Source organism: Cibotium barometz, chromosome 10, assembly GCF_041138505.1.
Source record: "Cibotium barometz isolate CiBa-2024 chromosome 10, ASM4113850v1, whole genome shotgun sequence".
Taxonomy (NCBI): Eukaryota; Viridiplantae; Streptophyta; class Polypodiopsida; order Cyatheales; family Cibotiaceae; genus Cibotium; species Cibotium barometz.
In genome coordinates this window covers 61,218,920-61,242,763 of record NC_141055.1, presented here as the reverse complement: position 1 = coordinate 61,242,763, position 23,844 = coordinate 61,218,920, and the positions used below count along the sequence as shown (strand labels likewise).

Sequence of the window (23,844 nt, the reverse complement as noted above, 5' to 3'; positions counted from 1 at the left end):
CCAGCATAAAAACAGTGGGCTGGCCGACTATGCAAAAAATACTAAAAAATAGACAAAAAATAGCAGAAAAAATATCTAAAATAAGATGAATGCCTGGCCCAATAAATCTGGCCAGATACAACATGAAATATGCACATATATGCCCAATCTGGAGATGATAATGCCAACACCTCCTCTTCAGCGCCAGATGGGCGGACCAACTCCAGAGGCTGAAGAAAGACCTCCAAAGAAGCTCGAGGGAGCGGTTTGGTGAAGAGGTCAGCAAGATTGTCCTCAGTGGAACAATACTCAAGTCGAAGAAGACCAAGCTCAATCCAATCCCGAACAAAATGATAGTGAACCTCAATGTGTTTGGAGCGGCCACGTATCACAGGATTCTGAGCTAAAGCAATGGCACTCTGAGAATCCGAGAAGATGACAACAGGGGAATCATCCGCACAACATAAATGCTCCAAATTTGATGTATCCATAATGCCTCGGCTGCGGAGAGAAGATAGGATTTGTACTCAGCCTCGATAGAAGAAGCAGCAACTGTCCTCTACTTCTGAGATTTCCAAGAGACCAATCCTGTACCAAGCATGAAACAATATCCCGTAGTAGATCTCCGAGTATCAATGCAACCAACCCAATCAGCATCCGTAAAGCCCACCAAAGAAGAACCACCAAAATAAGTGATGCCATAATCTGATGTGCTCTGTGCAAATTCTAACATAGGAAGATAATCCTCCCATGAACTCTGTCTGTTGGAGACATGTGCTCGAAGCATATCCTCCAAAATCTGATTCACTCTTTCAGTCTAGCCATCAGATTGAGGATGATATGAGGAACTCAAATTCAAAGTTGTTTCCAACTTCTCAAAAACAAGCCTCCAAAAGTCACTTGTAAACTTAGAGTCCCTATCACTGACTATGTCTTGCGGTAGTCAAGCAATCCACCACAACCTAAATAGAATCGTGGCCTTGATGTGTTCTTGGCAATCCTGTTAAAATATTGCATATTTCTATTTATGCTGTCGTGGAGCTGTCGGCCTGTTTTCCTACAGGCTACAGCCGACTGCTTTATGCACAAGTATATAAGAGGTGCTCCCTTTATTCATTCTATCACATCATTCCTTGCCCTATTTGCTGGCTCTTGTACTCTATAACCTCAAGCTAATAAAGCTTAGTTCTTACTTGCAATCTTTCTCTCTCTCATGTTCATTGCTTCCGCTTGTGCACATTCTTTCATGGTATCATTCGTCTAGGCTCTGGCTGTTGCACAATCTATTCCTCTACATTTTCTGCTTCCCTAGATTCTCCAGGCTGTAGATCCTTCAAACAGTGGCTGCGTTTCTTCTTTCTTAGCTGCGTTTTTGCTCTACAAGCTCTCCAACTGCTGTCGGCTAGCCCCCAGGCTGCGTTTTCTAGCTGCAGATTCAATGAGTGCATCAGACAAGTGGCACATCAGCTCTTCTCCCTCGAAGATCCCCTCCCTCATTTGGTAGGAGGTTCTCGGTGGTGTGTTTTTTGGGTTTCTTTTGTTGCTGTCCAGCCTGCATCTTCACATGGGGCTATTAGTCCCTAGTTGCATCCTGTGGAAAGGTGCTTGAGAGAGCACGTAGATTGCTTAGCTACAGAGGTTGTTTGAGACATAGCTTCTTTGAGGCAGACATGGGTCCCCCCTATACGAACAAGGAGGACAAGCTCAGTGGTACAAACTATGATCACTGGAAGCTACATATGAAGGTCTGGTTCACACACAAGGGTCTCTGGGAGATTGTTGAGGGCCACGAACTGTTGGGGTAAAGGCATAATGCCCACCCTTATAGTGTGTACAAGCCCATAAGTTATAGTACATAGTACACTTAGTACTTTTAATGTACTAAGTGCACTGTGTGTACTAGTGCAATATACATGTGTGATAGGGGAGTCACACACTCATGCTTTTTGGTGAGTTGACTTATCCCCACAACTCTCTCTCTCTCTCTCCCTTGCTTCTCTGTGTATGTCTCTCCCACACATGACCTAACCCTAACTGTTTCTCCCCATCAACTGGTATCAGAGCCCTTAGTGATCCCTCCCTCCCTTCTCTCCATTGATGAAGCTGGGGATAGCATCTTGCGAAGGCGAGCCGCAGGTTTATTCATTGTGTCCTTCTCTGCTTCGCTGTTGACAAGGGGGGTTTCTTTCCTTGCTTCCTCGCATGGCAGCCCTTCATAGCTCGGCTCTGCAGTCTATAGAATGCGTGCAGAAGTTGAATGTGAAGTGTGAGGCTGAGATTGTGAGGGTCACACTGGTCGCCTGCTGAAACCCCCTTGGAGCGAGCTACGTGTAGCATTCCACAAGGCGCATACCTGGTATAGTCCAGACTGGCGCTAAGCGAAGACATCAGCAGCCAGGCGAAGCGTGAGCGAGCGCTGGGCGTAGATGCGCTAGGCGAAAGCAACACAGGCGAAGGCGGAGGTCGAGTGTGAGCAGTCGAGCGGATACACAATCGAGCTGCAAGCGCTACCAGGCGTTGGCGAACGACGTGGAGTTCTAGCGCTAGGCGAATACGTCAGGCGAACGTGAAGCGAAGGCTATCACGTCATCTGCAGTTCAGCACTACTAGGCGAAGCAAAGTCGGCGCTCAGCAGCGAGTAAGCCAGGCGAAGCGGGTGGCCCTTCAGCGTGAGCAGTGAGCGAATACACAGGCTGGTGGCTTTTCCAGAAGGGCATCAAAAGATCGTAGCTTTTCCTCCGCACAGGCTCACGTGCCGTTCCTGAATCGTAGTGCTGCACAAGGCTTGGCAAGACTCCCTTGTGTCCACCTGCACAGAAGCCTGACGAGCAGCAGCATCAACAGCAAAATCGACGCCCTCCTTTCCTGCAACAAAAATCAGAAATTACAAGGTATTTGCCTCAATTTTTTTTGGGATTTGCAATTGAGCAAGTACAATCAACAATTGAGCAGGTACAGGTGCCCAATTGCTCAATTTTTGAGCAAAATTGGCAAAATTGGGTGACATTGGTCACAATCAGGATAAATTTGCAGGAAATTGGTCAAATCAGGATCAATTTGCAGGAAATTGGATGTCGAAATTTGGGGCTTTTGATGTAATTGTGCAATTAAGCACTCATACATGCTGTATGATGTAAAAAATCGCACATTTGGGCAAAATTGCAGCAAATTGCAGTGCAAATCAAGGGGCTTTTGTGCCGATTGAGTTGATTTGCATGCAGGCAATCGCATTTGATGCTGTGGTTAATGTGCTGATGCCTTACAAGCACTCAATGTGCCTGTAAATCAAGGGGCTTTCATGTATTTGATGTATATGTAGCCAGGGGGAAGCATCGTGAACACTCTGGATGCCTTCATGTGCGCCAATGTACCATGCATGATCAGAAATTGATCTCAAATCAAGGGGCTTTTCAAGTTCGTATGCTTGTTGAGCTTGGCAAAGCAACAGGCAAGACATTTATGCCTTGAATCCTCAGAAATCAGCTTGCAGTCAAGGGGCTTTTGCCCAATTTCTGTTCGGGACTGTTGTATGCAGTGTACAGGACTGTAAAAGTCTGATTTTCACTCATTTAGACAGCCAGGAGAGCATTTATTGCTATTGTACCTGCTGGTACAGATTTGGCACAGCTTTGTGCATGTTTTGGCATGGCTGTACACTGTTTTGAGTGACCAAAAGGTTCAATTTCAGCTGCTGAACTTGCCGGTACAGGTTTGGTACATCATTGGTGAGCACTTGGTACTGCTGTACAGTACTTTGGAAGGGCAAAAGAGCACATTTGAGGTGCTGTCCAAAATCTGCAGCAACCAGATTTTGGTGTTTTTCATCACAAAAAGTGGGAGAAAAGTTGCATTCTTGCTTCCGCAGTGGGAGATAAAGCTTGGGAGAACATTTGTGAGCACTTTGTGTGCTTTGGGTGCAGTGTTTGCACATTTGCAGGGAGTCAGGCATTGACAGGTTGCATTTTGCTATGGCAACCACAGGTGAGAGCTCTTCATTGCTTCACATCAAGAAGCTTGAAGGCTCGCATAACTATGATATTTGGCAAACCCAGTGCTACAGTGTGTTGCTCCAGAAAAAGCAGCACAAGCCTATCAAAGAAAGGGGTGTGATGCCCGCTTCTCTTACTGCTGAAGAGTGGGAAGATATGGATGAGCTGGCAAGATCTACTATCATGTTGTCTGTGTCAGACTCATTACTTTTCAGCATTCGTGAAGAGAAGACAGCTTGGGGAATGTGGCAGAGATTGCAGGACTTGTATGCCCAACAAAGTGCCTCAAGCAAAGTGTATTGGTTGAAGAAACTCATAGGTCTTCAGATGAAGGAAGGGGCGTCTATGACAGCCCATTTAAATGAGTTTAATGGTATTGTCAGCCAGGTCATTAATCAAAAGTTGGCAATGGACGATGAGTTCAAAGCCACTTTTTTGTTATGCACTTTGCCAGAGAGTTGGGACACATTCAGGACAGCCACTAGCAATTCGAATGCTATGCTGTCATATGCAGATGTTGAGGGTGCTCTTCTTCAAGAAGAGATGAACAGGAAAAACAACTCTGTTGGAAAGTCCAATGCAATGAATGCACGTGGGAGATCCCATCAAAGGGGGAAAAGCCAAGAAAGGGGAAGGAGCAAGTCTCGCTCCAAAAAGGATTTGGAATGCCATTATTGTGGCAAGAAGGGACACATTAAAAAGCAATGCTACAAATGGAAAAATGATCAAAAGGAAAAGGGAAAAGGCAAAGACAAAGAGAAAGATGAAGCCAAAGATGTAAAGCCAAAGGGCAAAAGTGGAGTCAAGATTGAAGAAATCAATGTGTCACATGCAGGTGGCAGTGAGGATGAGGTCCTCTTTACGTCTTCACTTGATGCCCATTCACTTCTTACAGGTGGTCATGGTATGCACTCATGGATCATTGATTCAGGTGCCTCCTTTCATGTCACAGGTTGCAGAGACTTTTTTGTCAGGTACACTGCTGGCAATGAAGGAGTGGTTTATTTGGGTGATAACCATGCATGCAAGATACTTGGCAGAGGTGATGTGAGGCTTGTGTTTTCAGATGGCTCACAGCTTATGCTCCATGATGTCAGGCATGTGCCTGAGATCAAGAAGAATCTGCTTTCTACTGGACAGCTTGATGATGCTGATTATGTTACCACATTTGGTAGTGGAAAGTGGAAGATTAGTAAGGGCTCACTGGTTGTTGCCAGAGGCTCTAAGGTGGACACTCTTTACTTTATGCATGCAGGTGTTTGTCACCATGCTAATGTAAATGCAACCGAGCTGCCGGAAATTTCTATGTGGCATAGCCGGTTGGGACACATGAGTGTCAAGGGAATGGAGCAATTGTCTCGTTTGGGTTACTTGCCTTCTCTAAAGTTTTCAAGTTTTCAATTTTGTGAGCATTGTATATATGGTAGGCAACTACAGTGCCCCCACAAGAAAGCTCTTGGACAGAAAGATGCTCAGTTAGAGCTTGTGCATACAGATGTATGTGAGATGCCTCAGCTTTCTTTGGGAGGGGCAAAATACTTTGTGTCTTTTATTGATGATGCCACACGCAAGGTGTGGGTTTATCCTCTTCGTTTGAAGAGTGATACATTCTCAGTGTTTGAGAAGTTTGTTGCTCTTGTTGAGAATCAAACTGGCAAAACACTGAAGGCTTTGCGTTCCGACAATGGTGGAGAGTACATGTCCAAACAGTTTCAGGACTTTTGTGATGCTAAAGGCATCAAGAGGGAGCTCTCTACTCCTTATGATCCTCCACAAAACGGGACAGCAGAGAGGATGAACAGGACCATTCAGGAGAAGGTCCGTTCTATGTTGTCACATGCTGCATTACCTCATGGTTTTTGGGCTGAAGCTGTTATGACAGCCGTTCACCTTATAAATAGGTCACCTAACACGAGGCTTGGTGGGAAAGTGCCAGAGGAAGTATGGACAGGGAAGCCTCCGTCATACAAGCACTTGAGAGTGTTTGGTTGCGTTGCGTACGTGCACATACGCAGGGAAATGCGCACCAAACTTGATCCTAAGTCTCATAAATGCATATTCCTAGGATATGGTGACAGAGGTGAAATGGGGTATAGACTTTGGGATCCCATGAATAGAAAGATCATACGCAGCAATGATGTCATTTTTGATGAAACATGCATGTATAAGGAGCCTGCAAGGCAACAGGAGCCTGGCAGAGTCATCTTTGATGATGATGGACATCATGGACAACAACAAAGGGCTGTAAATCAGCCATTACAGCAGGAAAACCAGCCCTTAAATGGTGCTGAAAATGGTCCAAATGGACAGCCAGAGATGGCAGAAGATATCCCTATGGATATACCACAGTTAGAGGAGATACCGGGCATGATTTTTCAGCCTTATGGCATGGAACAGGAGCCACCAATAGGTGATATGCAAGCTGGACAGCAACCTGCAAGTGATGGTCATTGGGTACGGAGGTCCACTAGACCCTCCAGAGCCCCTGACAGGTTTGTTCCAGGGGTTGACTACTTGATGCTTACTGACTGTGGGGAGCCCTCATGTTATAAAGAGGCTTTACAGAGGGCAGACAAGGCTCTATGGGAGCGTGCCATGAAGTCAGAGATGGATTCTCTGCATAAAAATGAAACATGGAAGTTGGTGCATTTGCCTGCAGGCAAGAAGGTTTTGCCATGCAAGTGGGTTTACAGGCTCAAAGTTGCACCAGATGCAAAGCCAAGATACAAAGCCAGGTTAGTGGCTAAGGGCTTTAAGCAGGAATATGGTGTGGACTTTGAGGAGATCTTCTCTCCAGTGGTCAAAATGACCACACTTAGAGCTGTGTTAGCTCTGGTTGCACATGATGATCTGGACTTGATTCAGATGGATGTGAAGACTGCTTTTCTTCACGGTGATCTCCATGAGGAGATATATATGCAGCAGCCAGAGGGTTATGCAGTAAGTGGAAAGGAGAAGCTTGTATGCAAGCTGAAAAAGAGTCTTTATGGGCTCAAACAAGCACCAAGAGAATGGTATCATAAATTTGATACATTCATGAAATCTCAGAAATTCAGGAGAAGTGACATAGATCACTGCTTGTACACCAAGAAAGCTTTGGATGGCAGTCTCTTGATTCTCATTTTGTATGTTGATGATATGTTGATTGCCGGAAAATCTCGTAAGGAGATGGATGCTTTGAAGCAGAGCCTGCATCAAACCTTTGATATGAAGGATTTGGGTGATGCTAATCACATTTTGGGTATGCGGATACTTCGGGACAGAAATCAGCATGTGTTGTATTTGTCTCAGAAGGAATACATTGGCAAAGTCTTGCAGAGGTTCAATATGGACGGGGGGAAGAAGGCTAGTACTCCTTTGCCTCCATATGTGAAACTCAGTGCTATGGACAGCCCACAGTCGGATAGTGACAGGGCTGATATGGCCAAGATTCCGTATGCTTCAGCTTGTGGCAGTCTCATGTATGCCATGGTTGCTACTAGGCCGGACATTGCATTTGCAGTGGGAGTGGTTTCTAGATACATGGCCAACCCTGGCAAGAAGCATTGGGAAGCAGTGAAAGGTGTCATGAGATACCTGAAGGGCACACAGGATATGTGCATTTGCTTTGGCAAACAGGATGCATTAGTGCATGGTTACACGGATTCGGATTATGCCGGTCATCCAGATAACCGGAAGTCTACTACCGGTTACGTGTTTACATTCACAGGAGGTGCTGTGTCATGGATATCCAGGATGCAGAAGTGCACTGCCTTATCTACTACAGAGGCCGAGTATATTGCAGCCACAGAGGCTTGCAAGGAGGCATTATGGCTATCTCGGTTAGTGGTTGATTTGGGCTATACAGGGGATATTCCATTGTTGCATTGTGACAGTCAGAGTGCCATCCAGTTGGCAAAGAACCCTGTCTTTCATGCAAAGACGAAGCATGTGGATGTGAAGTATCACTTCATCAGAGAGGTGATAGAGAACAAGCAAATTCAGCTTGTTAAGATTCACACGGATGACAACCCGGCTGATCTGTTGACAAAGAGTTTGCCTCCGGAGCGGTTTGCTCATTGCAGACACTTGATGGGCATTGGATGAGGCCAGTTTCAGCCTTGATATGGCCTTGTATATTATCATGTACATGCTGATTTTTCTTTTCCTTTACTTAAGGGCACTTTGCCTTTAAGTGGGAGGTTGTTGGGGTAAAGGCATAATGCCCACCCTTATAGTGTGTACAAGCCCATAAGTTATAGTACATAGTACACTTAGTACTTTTAATGTACTAAGTGCACTATGTGTACTAGTGCAATATACATGTGTGATAGGGGAGTCACACACTCATGCTTTTTGGTGAGTTGACTTATCCCCACAACTCTCTCTCTCTCTCTCCCTTGCTTCTCTGTGTATGTCTCTCCCACACATGACCTAACCCTAACTGTTTCTCCCCATCACGAACGAAAGCCCGAACGCCCTACCAGCTCTAGGAAGTGGACTCAGGACCAGGAGGATGCCTTTCTCACCGAACTTTCAGCTTGGAAGAATCAAGACTCAAAAGCTCACTCTGCACTTGTACGAGCCATCTCACCAGAGGTCTCCCCCGCCGTGCAAACATTGGATTGCTGCTTCTGTTTGGAGAAAGCTGACAGACCTATATGCACGGGACTCTACAATGCGGTCTGTCAACCTATTGGGTCAGCTCTTTTCTCTAGAGTTTTCAGCAGGGACTTCCATTTGTGATGAAGGTTAAGGTAATTCATGACCAATTAGTGGCAATGGGTACTGCCCTGACCTCCTCTCAATTAGCTGCTCTCCTCCTCATCAGGCTTCCTGCAGATTATGACATGGTTTTCCGAGCTTTGCGGGTTCAGATCACAACACGTTCCCTCGAGTTTGATGATCTGTGTACTCTCCTCTTGGAAGAGGAATCCATCCTAGTTTCTCAAGGGAAATTGAAAGTTTCATCATCTATTGGACCTGATCAGGCACTCTCAACAATGCAAAAGAAAGTTCGGAGTCGGTGTTACAAGTGTGGGAAGAAAGGACACCTGTCAAAGGATTGTCAATCAAAGGACAAAGGCGAAGCCAGGGACAAGGGCAAGTCTTCAAAGAAGGGAAAAGACAAGTCACATGACACACTGACTCGTCTAGTGATAACCCCAGCTCTCCCAAGGCCTTACAGTCTGGAGAGAATATGACTGGTGTCCTGCTCTGATCCTAAGGGCATCCCCCCACGTGCTGTCTTCCAAAAACGGTTTGTGGGCGGGAGAGGGGGCTTTCAAAAGCTCTCTTATATTAAATCTGGAGCATGGGACCCGTGTGTCACAGTTTCAAGTATAAAGACAGGCAAGTTCACTTGATGGTCCGGATGAGTTTCAGGCTTCAGCGGCACAAGAGTAGCAGCAGCAAGGTGATCAAGGTCGCCACCCATAGCTCCGCCTTCTTGAGTCTTAGTAAGAGGATCACAGCTCTTCGTTGTAGCCTTCTCCGCTTGTCTGCTACCCAGAAATCGAGCTCTGATCGCCCAACTGAAAGCAAACCCTAACGCACAGCAAAGGGTTGAAATCCAGCTCCATTGCTCAGCAAAGCTGGAAGAAGAGACCTGACTCACCGCCCAACCTTGACACCCGTGGGCAAGCCCACAAGTCTTGGCTGTCCCCACCGAGCCACGAGCTGAGCTAGCTAGATGGACGTGCCGACCAATCTCTACCTCGTGACGGCCCATACCACCACGAAGCTACACTCGCGGGCCTCGAGACTGCTGCCAGCCTTGGCTGCATAAAGCAGGTGCACGTTTGCACTAGATCCAGGCTCCTGACCATAGAGCTCTCACAAAGACACACGAGACTCTATGAACTATTGACTAACCTTCGCCACCCTTTTCTAGACTCTCGACCAGTCACCGGGCGTCCATGAAAGAATGGCTGTAAAACAGAAAAAACAGCAAATGAAATATGCACATATATGCCCAATCTGGAGATGATAATGCCAACACCTCCTCTTCAGCGCCAGATGGGCGGACCAACTCCAGAGGCTGAAGAAAGACCTCCAAAGAAGCTCGAGGGAGCAGTTTGGTGAAGAGGTCAGCAAGATTGTCCTCAGTGGAACAATACTCAAGTCGAAGAAGACCAAGCTCAATCTAATCCCGAACAAAATGATAGTGAATCTCAATGTGTTTGGAGTGGCCACGTATCACAGGATTCTGAGCTAAAGCAATGGCACTCTGAGAATCCGAGAAGATGACAACAGGGGAATCATCCGCACTAGAGTTGGGAGCCAGGCATCGTCTCGTTATTTATAACGGGATGCTACAGTGGCCGGGATCAGGAGGGCTGACATGCTTCCCACATGGGGGTCATACACGGACCGGAGGCACACATGTTTAACAGGGCACTAGTAGAGGGTTTACCTGCGGAGTGGACGATGCACACCATTGTGCCGATTCACAAAACAGGGGATATGCTCAATCCGAGCAACTACAGGACGGTTATGGTTGGCCACGTGCTAGCCAAACTCTATGGTGCAGTGTTGGAGCAAGAGCTTAGCTTATATGCTGAGCGAGCAAGTTTACGCTCATCAGGGCAGGCAGGCTTCAGGAGAGCTTTCTCTACCACTGACCATGTATTCACTTTGAGATGTATGATTGATCAGGCCAGAGTGAGGAAGAGAAAGCTCTATTGCTGCTTTGTGGATTTCCGCAAGGCATTTGACACAGTACCACGAGAGAGGCTCTTTCAGCGCCTGCAGTCTCTTGGCATACCAGCAGATATGACATGGGGCATCTATGCATTATATGAGCAGGTTTTTGGGCAAGTCAGATGTCCAATAGGTATGTCCGAGACTATTGCTAGCACCATGGGTGTGAAGCAAGGATGCCCACTTTCCCCCACGCAATTTGGGTCATAAATTGATGAGGTGGTTGACTTCATTACACGGGGAGGCGGAGATGGAGTTGATTTAGCAGGTACCTCAGTACATATTATGCTTTATGCTGATGATATTGTATTAGTGTCTGAGTCTCCAGGTGGTCTACAGCAGCATCTACATGCACTCGATGATTTCTGCACACAGAGGGGTCTTATTGTGAACCTTGGGAAAACCAAGGTTATGGTCTTTCATACATCGAGACAGGGCAGGAGTCAGCTGACATTCACTCTCGCAGGACGCCAGGTGGAGGTGGTGACATCATACGTGTACCTAGGGGTTACCTTCTCTGCAGCAGCCACACGCTTCACCATGGGTTCAGCAGCCAGAGCTAGATTGACACGGGGATATGCAGCATTGGCTATGCTAGAGAGACAGTGCCACCAGGCGCATTTTCAGGAGCCCCGGACGGAGGGGTGGCTATTTGACACATTAGTCACACCGGCATTGATGTATGGAGCAGCGGTATGGGCGCCAGGCCTTGCTACCCGTTGGTGGACACAGATACAGAGACCACAGGCCCTCATGATGGACACATGATACGCAGCAAACCGTCAGTACCTCATGACATTATCCGAGCAGAGTTTGCTGCGCCTCCTATGATGGTAGAGGCCATATTTCAGACTATATGCCTGCTAGACAGATTCAAAGAGATGCCACAGGACAGATTGTCATACAGAGCTTTTGAGGCATCTAGACAGCTGGCTGAGGCAGGAGACAGAGGATCATGGTATGCACAGGTCACACATTGGTTCTCACAGCATGGCCTAGACATGGATCATCTACCACCATTCCAGTATGACAAGGATGCACCACATATCCGTCTCTCTCATAGTGAGAGAAACAAGTATTGAGACAGGATCTATGGCAGCTCTATACACGAGAGACATGGATATCGCCTACACAGCCTCTTCCACCGAAGATGCTATACTACAGAGATCACTTCATGAGTATCACTGATGATGGATTTATAGAGAGGCCTAGATACATGGAGGGCTTTTTACCACACGGCTCCCCAGTGGCTATTGGTCAGCTTAGAGTTTCATCACACACCGATTGGAGATTGAGACTGGCAGAGCAGCACGGATCCCCCGAGGAGAGGGTATGCAGATTGTGCAAGAGAGGAGGTGGAGAGTGAGGAGCATTATGTATGCAGATGCAGAGCATATACAGCCATCAGGGAGAGATATCCCATTTTATTCAGAGAGCCACATTCCCTACGCCAGATCTTTGAGGCAGCAGACCAGCGCATACTGGGGAGATTCATTCTAGACATACAGCGCCACAGACAGACATCATTACAGGCTCAGACAGCTCCAGAGGGGGGACGACAGACACAGATTACTACATTTTTTCAGAGATCCACCCCACTCCCAGCCCCTACACGGCAGGGAATTACTATCCAGAGAGCAGAGACACTCAGAGCCCGCAGGAGACAGAGGAGACCTGGCTTTCGGACACCACGCCTATACCAGAGAGAGATGACAGAGATCAGAGCTCAGTTTCACAGAGAGGGTGCGGAGCGACTGGCTCGCTTCAGAGCACACCCAGGCATGTTCTTCAGGGAGCTATGGACACCCCCTTCATTGATGTATACCATTTTATACCCCCAGTATGGTACAAGATGGAGCTACCTAGGTTGCATATCATGATTGTATACTCCATGCATATAGCTTTGCATTCTCCTAGTAGTAGAGCTCCATCCCCTCCACCACTCATTGTACTTATTGCACACCCAAATTCAGCTTTTTAGTTCAGTGCTTTTTCATTTTGTTGGGATGACAGAGGATACCCCATACAAGTACACTGATTTGTCTCATAGGCCGAGTTCGGTCTTTTGGAAGACGTTAATAAAATCTTCTCTCTCTCTCTCTCTCTCTCTCTCTCTCTCTCTCTCTCTCTCTCTCTCTTCGCAAGCACGTTTTGTTTACGAGAATAGGATGCAGAGGATCAAGCTACATATGCACAGGATGATGTTCTTGGAAGAGATGTGTGTTGCTCTTCGACTTGGAATGGGAACCTGGAAAAGTAAAACAAACAAGGGAGCTAGAGTGCTCCTGCAAATAGTACAAGGACACCGATTGGCCCCAAAACGCAGCGGCACCCCTTGCGGTATTTCTTTACTTGAACAAAATTTGAGTACAAAGTACAACTTGTCGAATCCTTTACCAATAGGATTCCTTATAGCTTTTCACCCAGGACTTTCCCAATAAGAACTCTCGTTATCACAGCAAAGCATTCCATAGAGAAGGCACACCTGTACGACACCTCCCTGCTTGAAAAGGTCTTCTCCATTGCTAGCATGGATCCCAACCCTTTCCCAGACAGCAGTAGGGCTGTACCAAACCACATGTCCTTCCTATAGTCACAGTTTGCATGTAACCTCGAGAAAACTAGAACCTGTTTACATGAATCCAGAGGCATGCTTTCCACATGAAACCAAAGACCTGTATCTGATAAACCATAGACCTGTATCCATAAACCATAGGCCTGTATCCTCGTTACCAAAGTCCTGTTTCTTCTCGAAAGACCAACGTCCTGTTTCCATGACAGATAAATCCACATATGCACATTCCAATCACGGTGCCAAAAAACTTGAGAGAGAAAGATAGAGGACGTGTCAAACAATCCCTGAATACACATAAGTTGATGAAGTGTTTTGTGTGCGAGTATTTGTTTCACTGCCCGTCAGATTTCTGAAGGCCGGTTTCATAAACTCTCAGCGATGCCATGATCACTGGCATGTATGGCAAGTGTAAAGATGCATAATCCCACAATGAATAATATACATGTGATATGTCAAAACCATGAGGACAAGCCAACACTAGCCAAGTGTGTAGAAGGCACTCCCAATAAACATCACATGTGAAAGTGACAATGTCAACACTGTAGAAACGATCCCGCTGCAAGGGAAAACAACATAAAAGGCATCTCTAGTAGACATCACATAAGAGAAAGTGTCTAGCATAGACAAGCATAAGGGTCAACAAGCGTAAGTGACCATAAGGCATCACCAACTGCATGTCGGCAAGTAAACCCAACCCCCCCCCCCCCTGAAATGCATCTGCCAAATAATGCATACCAAGAAGTACCGACTATAGAACATAGTCATCAAAAGCAACGACATCAGAAGACATCTCTACAGGTGATGAAGATGTAATGGTCAAGGCTGATACATGTGTAGCCAAATTGGCCTTATCTACACTTGTGGAAGAAGATGCCAACAACTTCTTTTTTTCACTCTCGATACGCTTCCTGCATTCCTCTATGGTGTGCCCTGTTTTCTTACAATAATTACAACGCTTTTTCTTTTTAGCCTTGTCCTCTGATTTGGGAGCATCCGATGGGCTAGGTTTAGGCCAAGATCGATTCCCACGAAAGGGAGCAATCATTGCTGACTCAGCAGACATCATGTTGTTCCTGTTGGAATGGGATTGCTCTTCACTGAGCAAGAGAGCAACAAGGTTGTCAAAAGTGACCGCATTAGGTGCATTGCCAGCCAACAACCGCAAAGTGGTGCCAAATGTCTGATAAGAGTCGGACAAATGTCGGAACAAAATCGCCACCTGTCAAGACCTCATCAATGTTAATGAGCTACTCTCAAAGCTCTTTCACATGCGTAAGGTACTAATCGATAGAGTCACCTTCAAGCATGCGGTCAATCTCGCCGCGGTGTCGTGCTCGAACACCCCACCCCGGCCCCCGCGGAGCCGTGTGCCCGAACACCCCGGTGCCTTGCCCTCACGCCCCCGGCCCCCGCGGTGCCGTGCCCGAACACCCCACCCCGGCCCCCGCGGAGCCGTGTGCCCGAACACCCCGGTGCCCTGCCCTCACGCCCCCGGCCCCCGCGGTGCCGTGCCCGAACACCCCACCCCGGCCCCCGCGGAGCCGTGCTCGAACACCCCGGTGCCGTGCCCTCACGCCCCCCCGCCCCCGCGGTGCCATGCCCGAACACCCCCCCGAGCCCCCGCGGTGCCGTGCCCGAACACCCCCGGCCGCCCCCCGGAGCCGTGCCCTCACGCCCCCCGGACCCCGCGGTACCATGCCCCCCCGGCCCATGGGCCCCGCGTGACGTGAAGGTAAGTAAGCTACACGAGCCTCATTGCGACCTGAATACAACGCCGCCAAGGTATCCCAAACACCCTTTGCAGTGGTGCAAGAACGAATGTGCGGAATGATATGCCTGCGGCACGAGAGAGCAATCAACACATGGGCTTGAGCATCCCTAGCATCCCAAGTATGCTGCTGCTGGGTAGGAGAAGGACGAGGAGGTGGACCTACAGGAGGTTGAGCAGGAATCACTTCACCTTCCGCTTAAGTAGGTACGAGAGGACGCTCCTCAGTGCCATCCACATATAGCCATATATTCTTGGCAACCAATACATGACACATTATATAAGCCCATATAGGGTAGTTATCCCCATTGAGTTTGTCCTCTTGAGACAGCATGCCAAAGAGGTCATTGTTACTATTGGCCATGACAACACAACAAATCTGTTCACAGGTCACCACAAGAGTAGACAATGCGCAGCAAAACTGTAAGAATATGGGAGATAAATAGCAAGATAATCAATGGACTAAAAGGGAACTCCTTCACCACAAGAAATACATATGCATGTTCCAAATCTGCAAGTGTACTGCACGATAATGCAAATCTGTCAAAGTGTCCACAATGGCATACATATACTGCAGCAAACCACAAATGTGTACATGTGCCATGTAAAACACGATCAGCTGACACCTGTAAGAGCCGCAAGTGCTCAAATCCCGTTAAAATCAAAGATCAATGGATTGAATGCTGCAAAAATGGACTCAATGTAGAAAAGTCCCAATTTTTAGACAACCAATTAGACCAAATCTGAACCGGCACCTATAAATCTGCTAAAGTGTCCAAATGTGCAATTGTCACTTGTGCCAAATGCTGTAATGCCCAAAAATTTAGGAAAAATGCCCCAATGTGAAGTAAATGTGCCTATAACACCCAAAATGCCTACAAATGCCTATAATAGACCTACAAATAGTGTCAATTTTTGCAAAATCCCCAAATTTCTAGTACAATTACGCACCAAATCTGTTGAAATCAATGCCAATGTTGCAATTGCAGGCTCAATGGTAAAAAGCCCCAAAATTAATGTAACTAATTTGCTAATTTTCTAGCAATTTTTGAATTTGAAAAAAATGCAAAAAAAAAAGAGTAACAAATTACCGAGCGTGCATTGGGCGACTTCAACAGGCCGGGTGAGCAGGTACAAGTCGGCAACAGGTACAGGCGGTGCAAGACAGGTACAGTCGGCAATGGAGACCAGGTCGGCACAAGTTCGCCGAGTACAATCGGGCGACTGCAAAGGGGCGTAGGGCACCAGCTACAAGGAGATAGTAGCGGCGCACAACAGCTAGTCAGGCAGGTCGCAGCTTCAAGGGGGGCGGCGCACAGCAATGGTCAAGCAGTGTTCAGTGCAGTAGGCTCAAGCTAGAGCAAGAAGAACAAACCTTACCTCTGATGTGTAACCCTAACCCTAACCAAGCTCTAATACCAATGTTGGGTAGAAGGGCAGCTAGCCTGCACACACACACACACACACACACACACAAGCTCAAGCACACCAAGAAACGTGAGAGAGCTGGAAAGATGTACTCGTTGAATGCATAAAATGAAAGTACAATGAGAGTGCTAAAAAAGCCTAGGGCTAAGTGCCCAACACACAAAAATGTGTTCACACAGGAAAAAACCTATGTCCAACCACAGGGAAAAAGGTGCCCGTGAATAAGCTGGGTTCACACCTGAACTAGCCAGGAGTGGCCGGGTGGACATGACCAACATTGCATGTACCTTCTCTTGCTCTTTGGCCATCTACTTGAAGCAACCATCCTCTATGTGTTCGAGCTTCTTGCAAAAGTTGAATCTCCTAGTTCATTTGGCTTTCCCCTTTGTGAACATGACTCACCGCGAAACGCGTTTCACTTCCCCTGAAACGCGAAACGTTGGTGAAACGTTTCAGACATGGACTGAAACGTAGAACGTTTCAAGGCAGACAGTTTTTTTTTTTTTAATAAGAAAGAGACTTCTATGAAGTATGAGAAAAACATACAAAAATCACAGCTATAAGCCCATCTTCTATGAAGTATGAGAAAAACATACAAAAAATCACAGCTATAAGCCCATCTTCTGAACATTCAAAAATGGGTTTGGATCCCCAAATTGGTTGCCCAATTCTTCCACCAATTCGAGGGTTTGGGCAAAACCCCTAAATTCACGTTTGATTCCGGTTTGGGCAAAACCCCCAAATTGGTTGCCCAATTCTTCCACCAATTTGAGGGTTATGATTGATTGATTATTGAACTGTTGGTGTGCACTATGTATACTTTCAGCTCTTTTGGCACCATGCCCAACCTTCAGATTTTGTGTATATAATCGTTTCAGTCCATCATTTCACTGGCCACCTTCCGGTGGTGAAACGTTTCATTCCAAAATGAATCGTTTCGGCAACATTTCGTTTCAGCAATGAAACGTTTCGCGGTGACCTTGACATGACTTTGTCTGACTCAAAGGAAAGCTCAGATTGCTCTTTGCAGCGGTCTTTGTCTATGAGAACTGCAATCATCTCATCATAAGTCATTTCTCGAGCCACTCTTAGTCTAGTCGAGGATAGCCTTCTTATCATCCTCATTCACTACAACTCTCAAGCCAAAGAGTTGTATTATAGAGCCTAGATTGCTCAAATGGTCTCACAAAGTTTCTCTTTCATTCATTTTTAAGCGGAAAAAAATTTTCTTAAAAAAGACTTTGGAGTTAATGATTTTGTCCCATACCTCCTTTGAGCTCTTGGTGAAATCCACATGATGAATGAGGTTGTCAAACAACCCGAGCACGATAAGTGCCATGGCCTTGTGATTACATGTGAAAATCTTTTCCACTCCGTCGCTTGGGTTGAGGTATGTGCATTCCAGTTGCCATCTCTCATCATCGGGAGATGCAACTTTATTTGCCATGTTGGGAAGTTGCTTCCATTGAACTTTTCAATGGCCAAGCTGCCTCTGTTGGTCTCCATGATGCTCTACTTGCAAAAGGCCCAAATTTTGCAAATGTTGAAGTGGGTAATTAGACAAATGCCACCTAATTTACGGAAAGCCCCAAATCTGTGTTGAACTACATTGCTGTGGGCTGGGGCAGGTACAGTTAGCAGCTGAAGGAGCTGGAGGCGATGACAACTCGGCAGGTGCTGGGCAGCGTACAATTCTTGCAGACTAAGCGATGCAGAAAAATGCAGCAAACTCAAGTGAGTTGCAGCCGTATAGGGGCCAGAGTCATCAAGCGAAAAAGATATGTGCTGCAGGTGGGGGGAGATGGGCAGGCGCAGGCGGACAGAGATGGGCCAGCGCCGGCAGGAGATGGTGCCCTGCTGTAACATGCAACTCATATGATCGTGTAACGCACAGCAAGACCTTCTTTATAGCATCAAGAAGTCCACTTTTATCTTTAATCACAAGAGATAAGGGCTGGAGAGAGGGAGACTGCAGATTGGATAAAAATCCAAAAATCTGAACCGTCATTTAAAGACACCATCCCCTGTAGGGCCAAAAAAAACTTCAGAATTTCTGGAGTTCTAAGTAACAAGTCTTCTAATGAGAATGAAACATGGTTTAAAAAAATTCTCTATATACATGGAGGACTCTTATAAATGGATCAATCCTGGCAAAGCCACTTCAATGTGTGTTACGGCCGCTCTATGCCAGAACTTCAATATATGTTATGGCCACTCTATGCCAGAATGACCAGTGACAATTATAAGATCCATGAGATCAAACAAAGAGGATGTCAATGCAATGCTTCTCTGCCGAACGTGAGTCTCTACGGATATTTAAGTGAAAGTCCGCACATTGCTCCTGTGCCGAGTGTGTCACAGGGGACTTCTTATCCACCACACAACCCTGATATCATTGGGACATGAAGAATGTCCTCCACTTGGAGCCTCATGCATGTGTGATAGCTTCATCCATTTAGAGGCTGCTTCACATGAAGGCCAAAGACTGGGATGCCAAGGAGGGGGCTGTCAATAGGTTTGGCATCACATGCGATGCAGCCCATGAGAACTGCCCTCTAGGAGACCTATTCATGTAATGGACCTGACTGAGAGGTGGACTAAAGGTGGGGTGTGCTAGGTCCATGAGACACAGGGCTCGGAAATAGAGCAGCATTCCATGCTCCATTGAGGAGTTGCTATCACTCCTTCACAACTATCTATCACATCAAAATTACGCTCATCACAATGAAACCTCAGGGCAAATTCGGCTGCAATCACCACAATTCCAAGTCCGGCAAGACTTATGGAGCCTACCTTGATGGCCGTACAAAGGAGTGTGTAATAGTATTTGGCCAGACTGCAAAGTTATGGACACCTGTACCTGTTAGATTTGTGTCACGTGGAACGTCCACCATCAAAGCTAGACCTGCGTTTTGCACCAAGAAAGTCAGCTAACCTAAAAACTCTTCTCTCTCTCCCCCCCCTCTCTCTCTCTCTCTCTCTCTCTCTCTCTCTCGCGGGCTTACCGTTGAGGACATGGAGGTCCAGGGTGTCCACGTGATCCCCGGCCTCGTAGTACTCCTGGAAAATATGGCTCGGGGCGTCCACGTGGGTGCCAGTGTGCACGCCCATCTTCATGTTGGATTGGTTGGCTATGGAGCCGTTGGCGATGCTGGCCACCAGCTCCACCACGCTGCCCACCCCACCCGGCGACTCCCATAGCGGTAGGTCCGGGCGGAGAGAGTGCGAGATGTCGATGATGGTGGGCGTCCCCCTGGTGGCTAAGGAGGAAGAGTATTCACACAGGTCAGACCCGAAGGCAGGGTGGGCAGGAATACCCGACGACGATGAGCAGCTAACGAAGAAGAAGAAGAACAGCACTCTGAACATCTCCATCCGAGTCGTCTTGCCTGACCAAATTTGCGGCTTTACCTTTTATACCATTAATGCTATCGAGAACTTAGAAGGCAGTGGCATGACCTGTAAGAGTAATTTTGAAATAAAAGGCTAGTCCTTGTAGATCCCCAATTAGTCCCAATTAGTGCAGTGAGAGACTTGTTGTTCAAGAGTCCCAAAGTGAAGATAAGGCAATGTGACTTGTGTAGCAGCTGATAAAGGACCACAAGAGGAACCAGCTTCCAGGTCTACCACCTTCTGAAAAGCTCAGGTCGTGCGTGCTGCTTCCCCCCTTCATCATCTGGCTGTCTGCTCTGCTGGTGGGATCAAGCTATGAACATTTCTGCACTCTGCAGGTAATTGTAGAACTGACTAAGAATTGGCACTCAGGCCACAAGAGGCAGTTGAGATGGTCACAGCCATTCACTGTCGCGCCCTTGTAATCTCATTATTGCTAACATGCAAAACTGATGGGACCTGTTATAAAGGCCTATCTAACCCCGATTTGTAAGTCTCTTCTCCTATAATTCAAATCACGCCTTTTTTTTTAAAAAAAAGAGTCCCAAAGTCATAAAACGTTTATCCTTGGGAGGGTGAATAGAGATAAGCCTTATATTTGAAGCTCATGATGGGTCTCATGGTCCTCAACTTGCTAGCCTATATATAAACACACCATACTTGCCATATATATTCATGTAGAAGCTCCTAAAACACTTAAGTTTCTTTGAATAAAGCACCAAACTTTACATATAAATATACATCTAGCATTCCAACCCAATATAATATTGACAATCTTAACACAGTTGAACACGGCTTTAAAACAATCTTTGGGCACTTGGACTATCTCTCCTTGGAAGCCTATACTCTTCGCCTCCATCTAGCAAAATATATTTAAGATAACAACATTAGCTATTGCAAGACATAATTTTCGAAGAAAAAAATAAGGAGAATAATAAAACCTTACAAAACTCATTTGATGGATCGATATTTGAGGCGAATGGCGTTTGAACAAGCTTGTAGACAGCAAATCGAAAAATTATGTATTGTCCAGTGCCTATGCACCGAAAATCTAACTTATCAGGCTTTTCGTAATCCACAAACATTACATGTACATGAAGTTGATCCGCAATCTTAGATTGTAAATTCCAAATAGCAAGGCAAAACCTAAAGATTTAGTTCAACTTCCCTTGGTTCGGCCCCCCCATTTTGACAGTACCTAAAGTGAAGAAAGCATGATCACTCAGATGAACACCTTCACTTCTAGGTATAAACGAGTACATAGCCCTACAATCATGGTGCCACCATCCACTTCTTGAACCTGATTATCACCCTCTTGGCAAAATTCCCTACATGGCACCACTATGACGAAGACGCCCAAGTCCTTGCCTTTGACATCAACCAAGGCCCTACACTCAAGCAACTATTTAGGTATTATGAGTGTATCCAGTGGATGCAAGCCTGGCAACTTCAAACTTTCGAAGATATGATGGAGATAGTCTTCTGGACAAGCTACAAAACCTTCCACCCCTCCCCGTGATACCCCAAATTGCGGTAAGATTTTGTGTGCACCTACTCCCTCTACTACCACCATAGAGCTTTCTTGTCGGTTTCAAGGACAGACCCAAATTAGGGAGGGGGGTATACTAACCACAATGGTTAATATTAATCTTACTATTTTTTACCAAATTGTGGTGGCACTTCATGTAATTCATTTTATTAAAACCACACTAAGCGCTTCATGTAAAAAGATATGGGATGATTGAGCTTATGACCTGTGTAATTTTGGCCTGCCTGTACCCGGTTTAGGGTTTAGGGTTTAGGGGGGATTAGGGTTAGGGTTTAGGGTTAGGGTTAGGGTTTAGGGTTTAGGGTTTAGGATTTAGGATTTAAAGTTAGGGTTTACGGTTTAGGGTTTAGGGTTTAAAAACATTTAAGTTTAGAGGTTTAAAAACATTTAAGTTTAAAGGTTTAAAAACATTTAAGTTTAAAGGTTTAAAACATTTAAGTTTTAAGGTTTAAAAACATTTACGTTTAAGTTTAAAGGTTTAAAAAAAATTTTAAAAAATTAAGTTTAAAGGTTTTAAAACATTTAAGTTTAAAGGTTTTAAAACATTTAAGTTTAAAGGTTTTAAAACATTTAAGTTTAAAAACAAATGTAAGGCGAGCGTCCCTAGAGGGGGTTGAGGGAGAAAAGAGGGAGCGTCCCTAGAGGGGGGTGAGGGAGAAAAGAGGGAGAAGAAGAAGAAGAGAGAGACAAGCCTTGAAGCAAACACTTTTAATCTTGCAAACTAGTTTCATGCACAAAGGCACTCATCAGTGCAATGAAAAAATGAGAGTACAAGGCTTGCTATATATAGGGGGAGAAGGGGGGAGGGGAGGATCCTCGAAGTGAGGGAAAGGGTCCTCAAAATGGGGGAAGATTGCCTCAAAATGAGGGAAAATGGCCTCAAAATGAGAGGAGAAGGGAAGGGGGGGGGCTTCCAAAACTGGTAAGTCAACTGTTCTAAAAAAGGCAAGACTGCCAAAAAAGAAGAACAGTGCCAGAGGGGCAAGGGGTGAGGAGAGGGTGAGAAGAAGGTCGAAGACGAGGATTCAGAAGCAGGAGTCAGGCCAACATGGGAACTTTCTTCAAGAGTTTAGGGTTTAGGGAAGCCCCGAGGTTTTAAGGCCCTTGTCACGGGAGCAAAGGGGATCTTAAAAACCACAAGGGTCCCAAGGCCCGAGCGAGAAGAAGTGAAGATCCGGAGAGAAAGGAGAGAAGGGCAGCCGTCCGAAGATAAGGAAGCGGGAGCGCCGTCGGATGAGAGGGCCAACATGGGAACTTTGTTCAAGAGTTTAGGGTTTAGGGTTTAGGGAAGCCCCGAGGTTTTAAGGCCCTTGTCGCGAGAAAAGGGGATCTTAAAAACCACGGGGGTCCCAAGGCCCGAAGAGAAGAAGTGGAGATCCGGAGAGAAAGGAGAGGAGGGCAGCCGTCCGAAGAGAAGGAAGCGGGAGCACCGTCGGAGGAGAGGGTAGCGGAAGAGTCGGAGGAGAGGGAGTGCCGGAGGAGCGGAGAGGGGAGCCACGGCGGTGGAGGGGGCGGTGGTGCCGGGCCCAAGGCGACCTCGGGCGGTCGAGGTGCGTGCCGGGCCCAAGGCAGGCGGCCACGGCCAAGAGGGGGCGCGGCGGAGGAGAGGGGTGCCCCCGACCGGCAGAGGAGGGGCTGGCTGCAGAGGGGCGGGGCGGCCGCAAAGGAGAGGGGCACCGGCTTACCAAGGCCAGGGGGCGACCGCGTAGAGGAGGGGGCGGCCACGTCCGGCAACACGACGACGAAGGAGGAGGCAGTGGGGGCGACGGCGATGGAGGGGGCGGCCCCCCAGGTAGGTGGAAGGCACAGAGAGGCCGGCCGCGCCGGGTGCAGAGGGGGTGCCCATAGAGGAGGGGGGTGAGGCAGCGTCGAGAGAAGGGGGGCGGCAAAGAAGAGGGGGCCGAGGCGGCGGAGAGGGGAGGGGAAGCGGCGGAGAGGATGGGCCACGGCGGTGAAGAGGGGGGCCGGCGGAGGCCACAGAGGAGAGGGGAGGGGTGGTGCCGGGTTCGATGTTTTTGGGCGGTAGGCGCAGAAGGGAGGGCAGCGGAAGGGGGAGCGGCGGCGGCACCGGGAGAAGGGGGGAAGGCCGCAGAGGGGGGGGTGCGGCGATGGCGCTGGGCGAAGAGGGGGTGGCCGCAACAGAGGAGGAGGGTGCGGCAGAGGAGGGTGGCAGGGGCCGAGAGGGGGCCGACGCGGCGGAGAGGGGAGGGCGGCGTCGGGAGAAGGGGGGAAGGCCGCAGAGGAGGGGGTGGCGGCGATGGCGCCGTGATGAGAAGAGAAGACCGCAGAGGAGGGGGGTGCGGCGATGGCGCTGGGCGAAGAGGGGGTGGCGACGATGGCGAGCAGAGGAGGAGGGTGCAGCGGAGGAGGGTGGCAGGGGCGGCGGCACCGGGCGCCAAAGGGGCGATTGAAAGAGGGGGGTGCGGTGGTGCCGGGCGGCGCAGAGGGGGCGGTCGTGGAGAAGGGAGCCGAGCCAACGGAG

General features: G+C 47.6%; 1 protein-coding gene across 2 annotated transcripts in view; it reads right to left on the bottom strand.

Annotated features, from left to right (window-relative positions):
• LOC147635134 (cyclase-like protein 3) overlaps positions 1 to 19,874 on the bottom strand; it is a 73,667-nt gene extending 53,793 nt beyond the window's left edge. The window contains exons 1-2 of one of the 2 annotated variants that reach the window (XM_086804428.1): positions 19,426 to 19,871; positions 19,281 to 19,325 (exon numbers count right to left, since the gene is read on the bottom strand). In XM_086804428.1, the coding sequence (XP_086660554.1) occupies positions 19,281 to 19,325; positions 19,426 to 19,795 (415 nt within the window). In that variant the 5' untranslated portion in view covers positions 19,796 to 19,871. Of the gene's footprint in view, positions 1 to 19,280; positions 19,326 to 19,425 lie in introns of both variants that reach the window. The other variant, XM_086804429.1, reaches the window with a different exon arrangement.
• Positions 19,875 to 23,844: the final 3,970 nt, after the last annotated feature.